We start from the raw sequence: 14,530 nt of genomic DNA, 5'->3' as shown, positions 1-14,530 counted from the left end.
TCAGATCAGGAATGCCTAGACCCCCTTGACCCGTTGCTAAGGTAGCAAGTCCTCGCACCTCGTTAGGGAGAGGCTCTGATTGATCAAACAAAGTTGGGAGTAGTAAATCTTCAATCACTTCTTGGATTGGGTCGACATAAACTTCAAACGGTTCAATCGTGCGCATGAAGTAGGTGAACTTCGAATTGAAGCCTTTTGTGAAAGCAATATACGGCGCATGGGGCTGGCTCTTCGCTATTTCAGAGAGACGTTCGATTTCCTCTTTCCATGCACGAACCTTCTCCTCAAAATACTGATCTTTGTATTCCTGCGACGCAATAACTGCTCCCAGATGGTGCTGATCTTCAATCGTTATGTTGACTTCCTCTCCAAACACCCTCTTTGCTTCCTCCGCGATTTCCCTAGACTTCACAATAAGCCAGCTCTTTGTCCCATTGACAAGGTAACCAAACTTTTGACCTTCCTTACTCGATTGCCTGTACCAGTTGTATAACTGCATTATACTCCCTCCTCCAGCTGAGTCGTCTGCAAGCCACTCATGTTTAACCACTGGGCAATGATCCCTCAAATTCTGTACCATTATGGATGTATTAAGTGCGTACCATGGCATCGCTAGCGGGTCTCCTTGAAAGTATTTCACCTCCCCCACAAATAAACAGTCTAGATAATAGTAATAATAATAATAATAATAATAATAATAATAATAATAATAATAATAATAATAATAATAATAATAATAATCCCCGTTACGCCGTTACTCGTTTTACTAATAACCTCCACCTACATGTAATCAAAAGTTATTTTCCGGTTATCAGCGCCCCTCCTCCTATTTCCAGGTGTATAGGCCCCCATATTTTTCTTATTTTCAGTGTATATGACAGAATTTTTTTAATTTGCTTGATCAAATCTTCATGTTGTTGTTGTATGAAAATCGAAAAAGAGCGTGTGCGAAACCGAGCTTAGGCTGCGTGTTCCTTGACATCAGTATCTCTCAACTAATCACAATTGGTTCATGTATTCAGACGGCTAGCGCGCGTGAGTCGTGCATGGACAGCATCCAACCTTGTTCCCAGGGTCTCTCCTCTTCTCGCTCCCTGGGACGTGAAGAGGGGACCCTGGGAACAAGATTGCCAATTTTGTGAGTGTAATTTTGTAAGTATTGACGTACAACAGCAACTTCGCTTATAGGACAGGTACGAGGAATGTCTTCAATAGAGGTTTATTCAGCAGCTCTCAGTCTGTTTATGCCATCTTATTCTCAACTAACCCCAGCTTACTTTCCACTTACTTCAAGCTTCAATGTTCAAAGCTATCTAAGTTTTTGTAGACATGAATCTTCTGAATCTATGAAAGTTTGGATAAGAGACCTAAATATTTCTTCACAACCAGACAGGCAAATGACAAGCATCCAATGTGTCACAATGTTTATTCAGCCGTGCTCCTAAGGTGTTTTGGAATATTATATCGAGCACAACTCGTTAGTGTAGAGCAAAAGTTCCGATCGTTATTGCGTTATGAACGAAAGCTGTTTAAACACAGGTTCTTAGATTTCCCGTTCTAACGACCTTTCGGTAAACATCCAGGAGATAGTAATAATTGTACTGTCCAAGCGCAATATCCTTTTTAAGGCTAGATTTTTAATAACGTTTTCAGCTATTTGCTCTACTGTAAAACTAGTTTTTAGTTAGTTGAAAGGCTTACCAGAATGCGTTACCATAAGATGCTGAAGTGCATGTGCGAACCGAATAAACAAGCTATGAGTTCCAGTTCTGTTGAAGATTTTGTTCGTATTCAAATTAGCCCAATCTTAACTCGTTCTTAATCCCAAAAGTGAAAAATATATGCATTTCACCTTGAAGGAGGCAAGAAGGGCTAACTTAAATGAAACAAAAGAATATAAAAAAAAGGGAGTCATTTTGGCAAAAGGTCTACTGTAGTGTCAGCTGATAAGGAGTGGTAAGAATGATCTATCAAATTAGAAGTGCTGGGACCCGTTGTGAGCCACAAGCCTCATCACCATGTACGTGCCCTTTTCGTGTCCTTGTTTGTTTGTCAAGTCCTATATGAACTACACTGCAAGCCGGTTCCACAGAATTTCCACAGACTTGACATAGTAATGAATCTAACCACCTATTGTCGCCCATATCAAGATACTGTTGATTGCAATTGCAAGGCTCCCCAAGGGAGAGATTTTTCCAATTTAAACTTGAAAGCCGTTGTAAAATACTTTCGAGCGAGGTTTGCACTAGAATGTTTTCTTTGACAAGTTTGCATTCTGTGTAGGACAGACTGACTTGACAACCCTCTTTGTTCAAAATACCTATTCGCTCAACAAAAAAACTTGCTCACCCTGTCAAAATACTTGCCAAGGACACTTTCTTATGTTCAACCAGCCTTACTAATATTTGCTTTATTCATGTATTTGTACTAGCATTCGGGAGGGTGGGGGACTTGGACAACTTGCTCAATGGCCTTAGTTATTTGAGTATTGCTATGGGTCTTCGTTTCCTGATACAGCTTTCCACGCTCAATATAAGTGCGTGCGTCAGTAAGAAGGAAGTCAAGTAAGCGAGTTAGTAACTTTATTTGAGTTTGATGTGTTCTAGCGTTACACTCTAATCGTGACAGAGAATTGAAAAAAAAAATCGTAATAATAAAATGCAAACATTTGGAAATTGAAAACATATGAAACTAAAAAAATGTACTTAAATCTGCGGAAATGGTCCAGACTGTTTGACTCAGACAGCACTCAGCCACAAAATAGATGGTGATCTCTTTCTGTACCTTCCACCAACCACCTTTAAAGGGGAAGTAACAAAAACAAAAAACAAACAAAAATGCCAAAACTTGAAAAACAGTAGCCTTACATTTTTCAAGTTTCAATCCATTTCGACCTACTCTGTTTCTAACTAGAGTTACTAATCGACAATTTTATTACAATAGAGTCATAATTTATAATAAAACTAGACAATTATTTCGTTGTTTCTGTTGACATACAAACATTTTTGGGTTTTGAAATGACATCAAATTCGCGTGATAGTTCCCCTTTAACATCATAAGGTGGCACCATATATCAGAATCAACTATTCATGGAGACTTGTCAGACCAACAGAATATTTTTAAATGGCCCGTGTTAAATTTTAAAGCGAATAAATTTTGTTTATAGGGTTGATCAGACATGTGGTGTCTTGTACTATTAAATAGCGTGCATCCTGTTGTGTTAACGTCCACACTTTTATGAATAATTCATTACACTGTACAAATGTCGCGGCAGTGACGTACAAACTTGCGGAAGGTCATTTTTTCATTTTAATATGAGAAGATAAGAAAACACGGCTGCGCCAAATTAAAGAGGTTAGTACTACAATGAAGTATCGGTTACACAATGGATCAGCAAAGTATAGCTTAAGAAAACAAAAACTAAGATTATATTCTCTATGCTTACTCCCTTTTATAAAATTAAAACTCTTCACATCTTTGGAGAGCAAACGCGTCCACCGCAATATTGTTGAAACACGCTTACCACAATTACATAAAAATAGTCAAAGTGGCGATGTATTTACAATTTCTTACAAGAGAAAGATTATCAGAAAATCAGTTCTTTCGAGGGCCTTTGTTAAATATGCACAAATACAAGAAAAAACAAAGCAATCGTCTTCTCTTCCTTGTGCTTACTTCACCAGTGTGAACCAGTACTAATGTACACAAACTGGTGCTTTGTGCTTAATTTTAGCCGTTTAAGCGCATAGTTAGTACCCTTTACTAACTATTGTAAGCGTTATGATTTATTTTACAAGTGTAGACAGGCATAAAAAGCGTCAATACATTGTTGGTGTTCACACTTGTTCTTAGAGCAATAGCTTTCCCATACTATATTAAAACTAGGTTAAGATATCGACAAGCAAAAGCGTCGTGTTCACACCATCGTTTTCGCAGGGTTTTGTCCGTCTACAGTCAAACACTCGGAACGCTGATATGTTACGAGGAAACTTAACAACAGACATCCGCGCATGCGACAAACTGGCGCAAAAGTGATGTTTGTTATTTGAATGTTGCCAGAGTCGAACGGAACGCTCCGTTTTCGTAAGTGCGTTTTCGAGGTCCGACATACTGGAGAACGTTTTCGAATACGTACGTGGAACGCACGCGTTTTCGGTCGTTTTGGTATGGACGTAAAATGTATGGGTTTTCAAACACAAACGCCGGTTAATGTGGACGGGGCCCTCAGAATTCACCCTAAGTCCCGCTTGCAAGAAATTCTTTGAAAATCTTTGGTAACTTGACATTGTTCGTGCTGTTATTCCATCACATTACTACCTCGGGCATCGTAAGTTAGAGAGAGAAATGCTTGCCCTTTTTTCTCAGGCGAACTCCGCAGGTTTACACTCATAAAAAATAAGGAAAGTGACTGAACTAGATTAGGTGAAAAATGAACAAAAGTAAGGTTAAAATTTGTTGTAAAAATAATAAAACTTGGCGATCGTAGCATGAGAAATGTTACGTCCGGTCAGATCACAACTGCCTTAAACCAATAGACGCCAGGATTCATAGCTTAAACACAGAGCTCTGGGTTTCTTGACAACTCAACAGACGCCAAGAATACATAAAGTACTGATGTGAATAGTGATGGCTAGTAGTGAAAGATGACTTGCACACTGTGAGGAAACTCTAGATGTCCATCACACACCACAAACACTCTTCCATCCCCAGTGACGGCCATATCTGTGATTCCAGCCACAGTGCTGTAATAAGATTCCAGTGCACCGTTTGGCAAATAGCACCGCACTAGTTTGTAAAGCCCACTGTAAGCCAACACTCTCAAGTCAGTCTTGTCCAATGCTATCACAAGAGGGTAGAACGCATGCTCGTTAGGGTCCTTCTTTAGCATGCATTCGCCAAAAGCTCGCAAATATTTGCCTTGTTGGTCAAACACGCTCACCATGCAGCGGTTGTTTTTTTTATCCACATCTGATACGAAGTACTCATTGTTGTGCATGACAGCTTTTACGGGATGCAAAAGTTTGCCGGACAAGCCAGTTCCAAAACACAGCAGCTCGTCTCCGCTTGTATTGAAAACCTTAATACATGGCTCGTATCCGGGCATTACGGGTGTACACGTGACAACCAACTGCTCGTTATTAATGGTTGAAAGCCGCGTGAACCAATATGAATTCGATGTTAATTTGACGAGACATCGCGTGAATCGCCCAGAGCTATCAAACGCTTGAATCCGGGCAGGATTGCCGAAAAGACAGCCATCCGCAACAGCGATCAGGTGTCTTGTTAAGAACGTCACGCCGGTAGGTGATTCAAGACTGCCTTGGTTCGAGCCTCGTCCTCCAATCCGAGCTCCAAACTCTCCTGCTTTGCTGTAAAGCAACACTGTGTGATTTCCTTGATCGCTAACCGCTATACTTCCCTCATCATTCATAGCCACCGCGAAAGGCTGAAACCTGCGCTTCAAAGGCTGCGGAACGCCTAAAGAATGAAACTTTGTTCCAGGTTTAAGAACTTCAAGGCTTTGCAAGTCGTCCGAAACTGGCGACTGGATGAGCGTGTTTGAAGTAGATGATTCGCCTTTCAAAGTCACTGAACCAAACATGTTTCCACTGACGGACTGAAGTACTTCTTTGTTGGCCACAAACTCAAACAAAGCTTTCGGTTTTTCAGTTTCCGCGGAATGCAAATGACTCAGTTTAGTACACGCAATATTCGCATCTCTTATTCTGTTCATAAGATGCTCTCTATCGTTTGCGATATCAAGATAGTCTCGTAGTTTTAACCTCCCTTCGATGTGAGTTAACAATGTCTCTGTTTGCAATGCAAGAAAACACGCAGGATGATTCTTCCTTTCTCTCCCAACCAAATTGTCCACTTCACAACACAAAGCTTCTTCTTGTTTTCGCAAAACCTCTACGAGATTTTCAAAGTCTTCGTGAATTTTCTTCTTGATTGTCTCTCCTTGCCGTTCAACGTCGATGCCCGCTTCGTCGTAAATTCTTTGCACAGTGACTAACTTTTCTCCGCATTCTTTCAGCGCTTTCTTTATCTCTTGAATAACTTTCTTGGCCGGGGATTCTCGGATCAATCGAGCCAAATAATCATTTGTAGGAAAACCTTCAACTCCTCGCTCTGGAATAGGACAAACAGCTCGACAAATAGGACAGTGAAAGCTTACTGTATGGTGATGCAACATCCCCTTAAGACATTTCTTACAAATGTTGTGTAGGCACGGCAAAACCTTTGGCTCAACGTATTCTTCCAAGCAGATTGGACAGTTCGACTCTTTGCTGAAAATATGATCGAAGTTACTAACTGGCGACGCCATAAGATCTTTCGAAACCGCCGCGCAAGCTTTACCGCAGTTCTTGAACTTCGTGTGTTGTGTTTTTTGTTTATGTTTGGCCACGCGGCATGGAATAACAAAAGATCTGATTTGAATTTCATAAATAAATTATGCACACCAAACAGACTTGATTGAAAGGTACAATTAGTTTACACCAAGCGACGTTTCGTAAATTTATCTCAAGTACTACTGAAACGAGCGTTGCAGCGAAGTCACATGCAAACCTCTCACTCAAAAGTTTAAAAATGGTACAGCCGATATATTAGGAAACGGAAATCTGCATGTAACATCAGGAAAGGCTTTAAAACTGATTAATACATTTTGACATTATTTCTACAGGATATGAAGTAGCGAATCGTGCAAAGACTGTTTTCTTTTTTAATGTATTATAATATATAATCTCGTAGTTGCAGGAATGTAGTGTCCGAAGGGTTCAGCATTTTTTGTTCTGGCACACATCTTTGCCCGTAATTAAAGTTAGAAACAATACGAGGGTCTTTTGCTCATGAAATGTTCATTGATAGTTAATTCTAAAACAACAATTGTTTGGACTCAGTACTTACGTTACGAAAAACAAAACGGTTAGGAATAAATCGTGATTAGAGCAGAAAGTACGAGAGAGTATCAGACGGTGGGAGACCTGAATCAAATTAAAGGTTTTCTGATAAAGAGAGACTTTTCTGTAACAGCAAAGAGCAATGTGATATCATTGCTCAAACCTCCTGACGGGATTGAAGGCCGATTGTACTGACGCATGCTTTTAAGTGCTGTGCTTCCACAACGATTACAAAGTCTGTGATCACACGAAAACAGTTTGTTGTCGAAAGTACCATTTGTAGAGTACCCTTGAAGACGACAGATAAATATAGCATGCGGCAAAGTTCACAGAAAAACCCAAACACAACGAAATCATCTTAGAAAAGGGCAACCATGGCTACAAAGTTCAGGGGTTTATCATGCCTCTTATGAGTAGCTGTATCATACTTCCGAGGGCCGATTAGTCGCCATTAGCAACATCATGTATGATAACTTTCAACTATGTGCAACAATAAATAGCTACATAAGTAAATGGAAATGAATAAATATGTTCAAAAATAATCGTCAATTTTTGAACAAAATTTTAAAATTTTAAAATTTTAAGAATGTTTAAATCAGTAATAATTAACGGGGTAACCTCCAGCCTCTGTCCAGATCACGTTTTCAGCGTTGTTGTCAGTAAATCAAGATTTAGTGGATTTTATGGTTACAGTAATGAGTTCAATAGGGATTATTCCAAAACAGCAAAAAATCTGGCAAGGTTGTATTTGTAATTTTTTACCAAACTACGATTATTAACGGAAAAAATAGACCTAACTGTGAACATTTTAACACAAGATTGCAAAATTGGCAAAATTTTAGTCTTGAACAAATTCAAAAATTTTTAAGAATATTTAAATCAGTAATAATTAAGGTAACCTCCAGTCTTCACATAACGTTCTCAGCGTTGCTGTCAGTAAATCAAGATTTATTGGAGAAGTAATATTTATTTCTGGATTGTATGGTTACACCACTGAGTTCAAAAGGAATTAACACGTTCTAAAACATCGTGGCATATCATTCTAAAACAGTCAAAACTAGACCAATTTGTATGTGGTACGTAACAGTTGAAGAAACAAAATGAAGATACGATCGATTGAGTCGTTTCAAACGTCGTGCAACACCAGCATAGTGCTAAAGTGATCCAACCTTTTCAAAATAGTACTGCTAATCTCCTTCAGTGTACGAAAAGAATATGATAAAATGACATGATCTTACGCACATGAAAAACAAACTAAACTGTGCCGCACCAAAGGAAACACCGCTAGAAGGCTTGTATTTGAATAGTCACACCGTGTAATGATTTCATCCCCAGATATTCTGGTTCTAGATATTTTCTTCCCCTGCCGCTTCGCGGCTCAATTTCGGCTGTTTGAGAAGAAAATACAAAAAAACATCGAGCCAGGGTAATCCACAGACTGAAAATTTAGAAATCACATTAGGAGACTCAAGTTTGGGCTAACGCATAGAAAAAGGTACTAAAAAAACCACAAAACTTGCAACAGTGTTGTGCTACTTTTAATTCTTAAAACAGTGAGCCTACAAGCTTTTTTCCTACCACTACATTCTCATATATTTCTAGAGATTACACCTTAAAGTAAAACTTACTAAACTAATAAGCCACATCACAACCTCGCATTAATAATCTGAACAAACTCGGGCTTCAGTGATGCACCGCCTACGAGAAAACCATCTACATCACCTTCCTTGGCCAACTCTTGGCAGTTTTTAGCATTCACAGAACCTGTTACAAAATACAAACAAAGGTGGTTTATTGCATTGAATACAGCAAAAATAAGTGGGACAGCAAACCCACACAATGTGCTCCCCCTCCTTGGGGAGCTGAGGGGTGGAGAGGGAAAGGAGCCTTATCTGTAGTTCAAATTCGAATCTCTCACCCTTTTTCAGACCACATGCCATTCCTTATTCATGGGTGACCCCAAAATCTTTCCAATTTTAAGGTCACAATACAGTTGAACCTCCCAACCTCTACTGAGAGAACATGCGTCAGGGAACATCAACTCCAGCTCATTGTTCCACATAAATGTCTCACATCACTAGTTGACAGATCAAGAATTTTATATTTGGTGATCAATTCCTTATAATATTTCTCATAATCTGCATGTTTAATCAAGTAGTGATATTGTAAGGAGACATTAGATGTTGATCATTGTTGAGGCTTTAGCAGTTAAGTGGCCACCTTTCCTTGGTGAGCATGTTTCGCACCATTTGGGCATGCAGTTGCTTATGACAAGTTCAACAGTAACAGCGACAATCTATACTCCATACTTTCCAAAATATTTGCCTGCTTGGTGGGGGCTAAGGACAGCATAATAACGAAACAAGGCAATACCAAATTTACCAAATTTACCACAATTACCCACATGGAATCAAATTTGTAAACAGATAGCTTTCTATTATCGTTATTTCCATTTTTATCGACTATTTCAAACAATTTCTACTTTTATCATCAGTTCTTGATTGCTAGAAATGTTTTGTTGTAAACGTTTTGATTTGATTTAATTTGTATTTTTGCTTTTCAGAGGGCCACAAGTTTGCAAGGTAATTTAAGTTACAGTTATGTGTTGCCCTCTGAAAATAAAGTCTTACCTTATGATACCTTACCAATACTTGCTTGACTTACCTCCATAGATAATTCTGGTTGAATTAGAGACAGCTTCTGACACGTTATCTTTAAGCCAACCTCTTAGCATATGATGCACCTCTTGAGCCTACAATCAACAGTGAACATTAAATAGCAAAGGAAAGGAGCAACAGAAACAGTCTGAGGTAAAGTCTTCAGGGTGCACAGAAAGGGCATGGAGGAGGTCAACCGAAAAGAAAATGGCAGATTGTGGAAAAAACTTGGAACAATCTTGGGAAGACAAACAAAAACAGAGTCAAAATAATGCGGAGTGGGAGTTGAAGCTTTATGAAATACCAAGATTATTAAAAATGAAGAAAGAAGGAAAAAACAACGATAAAAGAGGGAGAGAGCACTACGTGTAAGTTTTCTTTTGTACAAAAGTTAGTGAAACTGGCGTTTGAAGTTGCAGTTTGCCAATTTGACCTTTTGGCAAAAGGATGAAATAAAGAAAATGAATAAATATATGACATAAATACAGTACCAGCAATATTCATATTTTGTCAGTAAGAAAAATCAAAGCAAGGTTATTTACTGGTACAAGTCCTACAGTAAAGAAATTTAGTTGTGAATCATACTTGATTCAGTAAATTTGCTACCGTTAACTTTCTCATACCTGCTGGGGTGTTGCAGTGACTCCTGTGCCAATGGCCCAAACTGGTTCATAGGCAATCACTACTCTACTCCAGTCTGAGACATTATCTGTCAGTGAAAACATGGAAAAAATAAGTCTTACCTGACAATTTACTGACATTGTTTGAACAAAGTTGCCAACACATGTTTTAGAACACCTATGTTTGTCTAAAGGTCAAGTTAGATGGTCCAACCTTTGCACTTGTGTACACAAAGAAATCGTAAGTTTGATTTACACAAAACAATTTGTATTGTAAGCTTGCGGTCAACATGTCCCATACAGCAAAGTCATACCATCTAAAATTATCAGCTTTAATGGGTCACTTCTTGCCATCAAAACAAAGGTATACCTAAGAAAAATTTCAAGGAGCCCACAAGGAGCCCAACATGTGAATTGTTAGGTGCTACTGCCAAACACTAAGGCTCCCAGAGCATTTTCTTGGGCACCCCAGGCTACCGGGCTCCTGTTAGGCAACAGCCTTGATTTTATACTTTGTTTTGTAACGGGTTTGTGTGTAACAAGACCCACTTATTTGACTCCACAAAGGAGAGAGAATACCCTCACATACCAGTAAATGTGATACGGTCCTCATCAAAAGGTCAAGAAAAACCACTTGTAAAAATATTTCATTGTGAAACAGAGGTAGCCCAGCCAAGTGATCATCATTATTTTCTGAAACATAGCTCCTTTCCTTTCCCCAAAAGCTGTGGGATAATAAACTCTAACACTGGTCATTTTAGATAGCAACACCCTCACTGGTCAGTACCAAGCACAAATTTCAAGCCTTCTAAAATGAATCACAGGCACTCTTATCACATTATTGAGAGTCCCCTTACAGAGTGAATTCCAGAACATACCAGCGATTGCTTTAATCTGTCGTGACACTACTTCAGTAGTCTTGCCTGCCTCTCTCTCAGATAGCAGTTCTCCAATACAAGCTATCACGTTCAAACCTTCAGACAATGCATGGGCCACCTTCTCACCAACAAGCTAAACATGAACATAACAAACAAAATAATGAAATACTTAGAACAGGAACTTACTTAAGAGCTCAAGGAATATGTCACTGAAAACTCAGTAGTACTGCCTTGTGTGTCAACATTTTCTCACCTCATCAGTCTCTTTGAAAATATTCCTTCTCTCAGAGTGCCCCAATATCACCCATTCACAGCCAACATCTTTAATCATAGCAGGACTAAAGAGCACAACAAAATCATTAATGCATTACACTATAGTACAGTCCTAATTCAGGTTTAGTGCCTGTAATTAAACCTTCATATAATTATCAATATCAAAATTTTCCTTCATTCCCATTATGATCATTAGGTTTGCTAATGTGTAATTCATCGAGCTGATATCTCTATCCAGAGGATAAAATGCATTGGTTGGAGTACATTTTGTCCGCTGGATAGAGATATCTGCTCTTTGAACAATCAGGGCCTGATGCTGAGCATTACTGGGGCATTAAAGAGTACAGCAAAACTCTATAAGAGTTTGATTTTCCATCAGCTCTTTCTTTGTACCTTTTTGAATGCTCAATTCTGAGTGATTAACTCACCAAGAGATGAGTTTAGGGGTTTATATTACCCTACAGTTGATTGAAAATGCCACATTGTTTTAAAGGGTTAAAACTGAGAAGGGTAACAGCAATGTCACTTAATATACACAATGAACAGCTAACAACTTGTGGAGCTCAGCCATGACATAAGAGGTGAGGTCAAATCTATTAGATACAAGCCATCTCTGAGCAGTCTCATTGAGGTGACTGTAAAATGGGAAGATAGAAAGGCGATAGACATTTTGCACAAGAAAGTAGAAGAAGTGGACTATCCTCTAGGAGATAACGATTGTTATATTGACGAACCTAAAGACATTACAATACAATACAATACTTTATTGACACTTCCCATAGGGGTTTTTCAGTGACAATTTGCAATCATAATCAAGAAATAGAAGTTAAAAAATTTTACATTTTAAAATCAATGTTGAATGATGATGGAGAGGTAGATGACATGTCACTTTGTTGGAAATAAAGGTGTCTTAAAATAATGATCTTGTAAAATAGAGTGATTTTAATTAACAATGACTGGTTTGAGAATTTTTAAACCAAAAAAGATTTTGAACCACAACGTATACACCTAATTTAATTAGAAATCACAAAAAAACAAAAATAACTTGAATAAGAAGCTAAGTAGATAATACAACATTACAATAAATTATGTTCAAGTCCAGTACCCTAACCACTAAACAAAGCTTCTCTTAAAAGAGGCTTTCTCACAACTACATCATTGTTCCACTAACATCACTTACACTGCCAATCATTTACCTTTTAGCACAACATACATGTATTATTTCACAGAAGGTTGGCATTCCGGACCCAGTTGTTCAAAGCCCGGTCAAGCTAATCCTGGGTTAACATGAAATTTGATTCAAGTTAAATTACTAACCACCAAAAGACTTTTACCCATCAGTTTTGACTAAGACTTCTCTTTGCCTATAATTTAAAATCAGCTCTATAAAGAACATTTCTAATGAGTGAGATGAAAACCTTGGTTAACTTTTGATCAGGGATTAGTATTAACTGGCTTTTGGACAACCGGGCCCTGTATTTTGGTATCATCTGTACCTGATTTCTCCAGTGAATGCTCCTTTCGCTACCTTATAGCAATTCTGAGCTGACACACCAATACCTGGTTTGACTGCTGCACAGACATAATCCAAATAGATAGATGGCGGCGAAACTACAACTTCTGTGTAACAGAAACAACAAAAGTTCAGAGCACGTCATGCAGCAATGGCATGTATGTAATAGTGGAAATTTGTCATGAGAGTATGGTGCCTTCTTCCCAAACACCAGGTCCTGTTCATGCTAAAAAACATCAATCAAGGCATACCTTCGTACTCAAACCAAGCGGTTATCAAATTATGAAATTTGACAAAAAAATTTAAATAACTGACTTAAAAAAACAATATTGGCAAAAAAAAGAAAAAAAATACTCAAGCACTTGCCCAGGTACCAGTTAGTAAGATGAATGTTCAAAATATCTCAGAGCTAAAATTACATCCAGTTCAAGAGTAGTCCAAGAGAGGGGAACCCTATTCCATGGGCTTGATTGGCTTGAGAGATGATATGACTTGATACTCGAAAATCAGTTGGTCATGAAAGGTCAAACTCTCTGGCTCTGTCTGTGGTCTCTCATTTTTCTCTTGCCAGGCACATTATATATTCTCAAAGGAAGCAATGCTCATGCACTTGCATGTTTATGCACACTCACATGCTTCACTCACTATACTGTCCCTGAGAAAAATAAGAGACTGAGACTACATCTAGTCTACAGAGACTCAGGGCTTATTTTCCTGGTTTTCTATAAATGCAAAATACAAACTAAGAGGCCTGGAAGCACCAAGGAAGCATTAGGAATGAGAGTGAAGGGTGGTGAAGCTTGGTGATGAAGTTTGAGTATCTTGATGATCCCAAGAGCTATGTTAGCTTGGATTTATACATGGTAGGTTGGCATGAATGCAGATTGGTCAAGGGTGAAAAAGTCTCATATTTAAGAATGATCCTTGGTTTTCCAGGTTTGGACCCTCTTAAGGTCCCACAATCCGCATGGTACTCCTAACTTGCCTTCATGACACCCCTTCCCCCCCTCTCCCCAATATTGACTGCAAAAAATGAAATTCGTAGGGAGGGGGGGAGGGGGTGTGGCAAGGGAACTGCTTAGATCATCACTCTTAGTCAGACAAGCACCCAGCAAAGTTTCTGTAAAAATTAATCAAACTGTTATATTCATTTTACGTCCTTGGTTTTTACAAAACAACAACGTGAATAAACAATTATCATTTTATTTTGGTTTTTGAGATTATGAACCAATAAATTAAGTTTATCACATGCAAGTCATGTTGAGCAGACTCAATACAGTCTGAAAAGATAGAATAATCTGCTGAACTAACTTTTTCAAGATCGCATTCATCATGATAAGGCAAATCTACTGGTGCCGTTTCCATAATTATCATTTCTGAACGGGACAACAAAGCAGTGAGTTGGCAAATTGTTTGAAAGCCAGTCCATCTGTGACAATTTTATGCACAAACCTGTGTTCGAGCTCAGATTTCCTTCGGCCAAGGTCTTTAAAATTCCATCTATGCTTGCTTTACTGCCGTTCATCTTCCAGTTGCCACCCACAAAGAATTTTCTCTCCATTTCTGAATGTGACAGCCAAAGACCACTTGGAAAACTCTACGAGGGTTTCAGGGTTTCGGGAGTTTCGGCAAAGGCTCAGTCTCGTCCCCAGGGCCTTTTCGATATTCGAAATGGCGACTCATTCCC

At 38.7% G+C, this 14,530-nt stretch overlaps 2 protein-coding genes and 1 pseudogene across 2 annotated transcripts; all 3 read right to left on the bottom strand.

The window, feature by feature from the left end:
• LOC146487666 (uncharacterized) overlaps positions 1–610 on the bottom strand; it is a 1,629-nt pseudogene extending 1,019 nt beyond the window's left edge.
• A 1,955-nt stretch (positions 611–2,565) lies between these two features.
• Positions 2,566–7,421, bottom strand: LOC146487665 (uncharacterized). Its single transcript, XM_085130156.1, has one exon. It carries the CDS (start codon positions 6,326–6,328, stop codon positions 4,631–4,633), a length of 1,698 nt encoding a protein of 565 aa, XP_084986282.1. The 5' UTR covers positions 6,329–7,421; the 3' UTR covers positions 2,566–4,630.
• A 997-nt stretch (positions 7,422–8,418) lies between these two features.
• LOC146487664 (triosephosphate isomerase-like) lies at positions 8,419–14,488 on the bottom strand. Its single transcript, XM_085130215.1, has 7 exons — positions 14,296–14,488; positions 12,827–12,950; positions 11,311–11,395; positions 11,058–11,190; positions 10,183–10,268; positions 9,567–9,654; positions 8,419–8,666 (listed from the first exon to the last, which is right to left on the bottom strand). Exons 1-7 carry the CDS (start codon positions 14,402–14,404, stop codon positions 8,548–8,550), a joined length of 744 nt encoding a protein of 247 aa, XP_084986341.1. The 5' UTR covers positions 14,405–14,488; the 3' UTR covers positions 8,419–8,547.
• Positions 14,489–14,530: the final 42 nt, after the last annotated feature.

The sequence above is a fragment of the Pavona decussata genome, unplaced genomic scaffold (genome assembly GCF_977016875.1).
Source record: "Pavona decussata unplaced genomic scaffold, jaPavDecu1.1 SCAFFOLD_14, whole genome shotgun sequence".
NCBI lineage: Eukaryota > Metazoa > Cnidaria > Anthozoa > Scleractinia > Agariciidae > Pavona > Pavona decussata.
The sequence above is the reverse complement of the archived record's forward strand: the minus strand, read 5'-3'. Positions and strand labels throughout refer to the sequence as shown.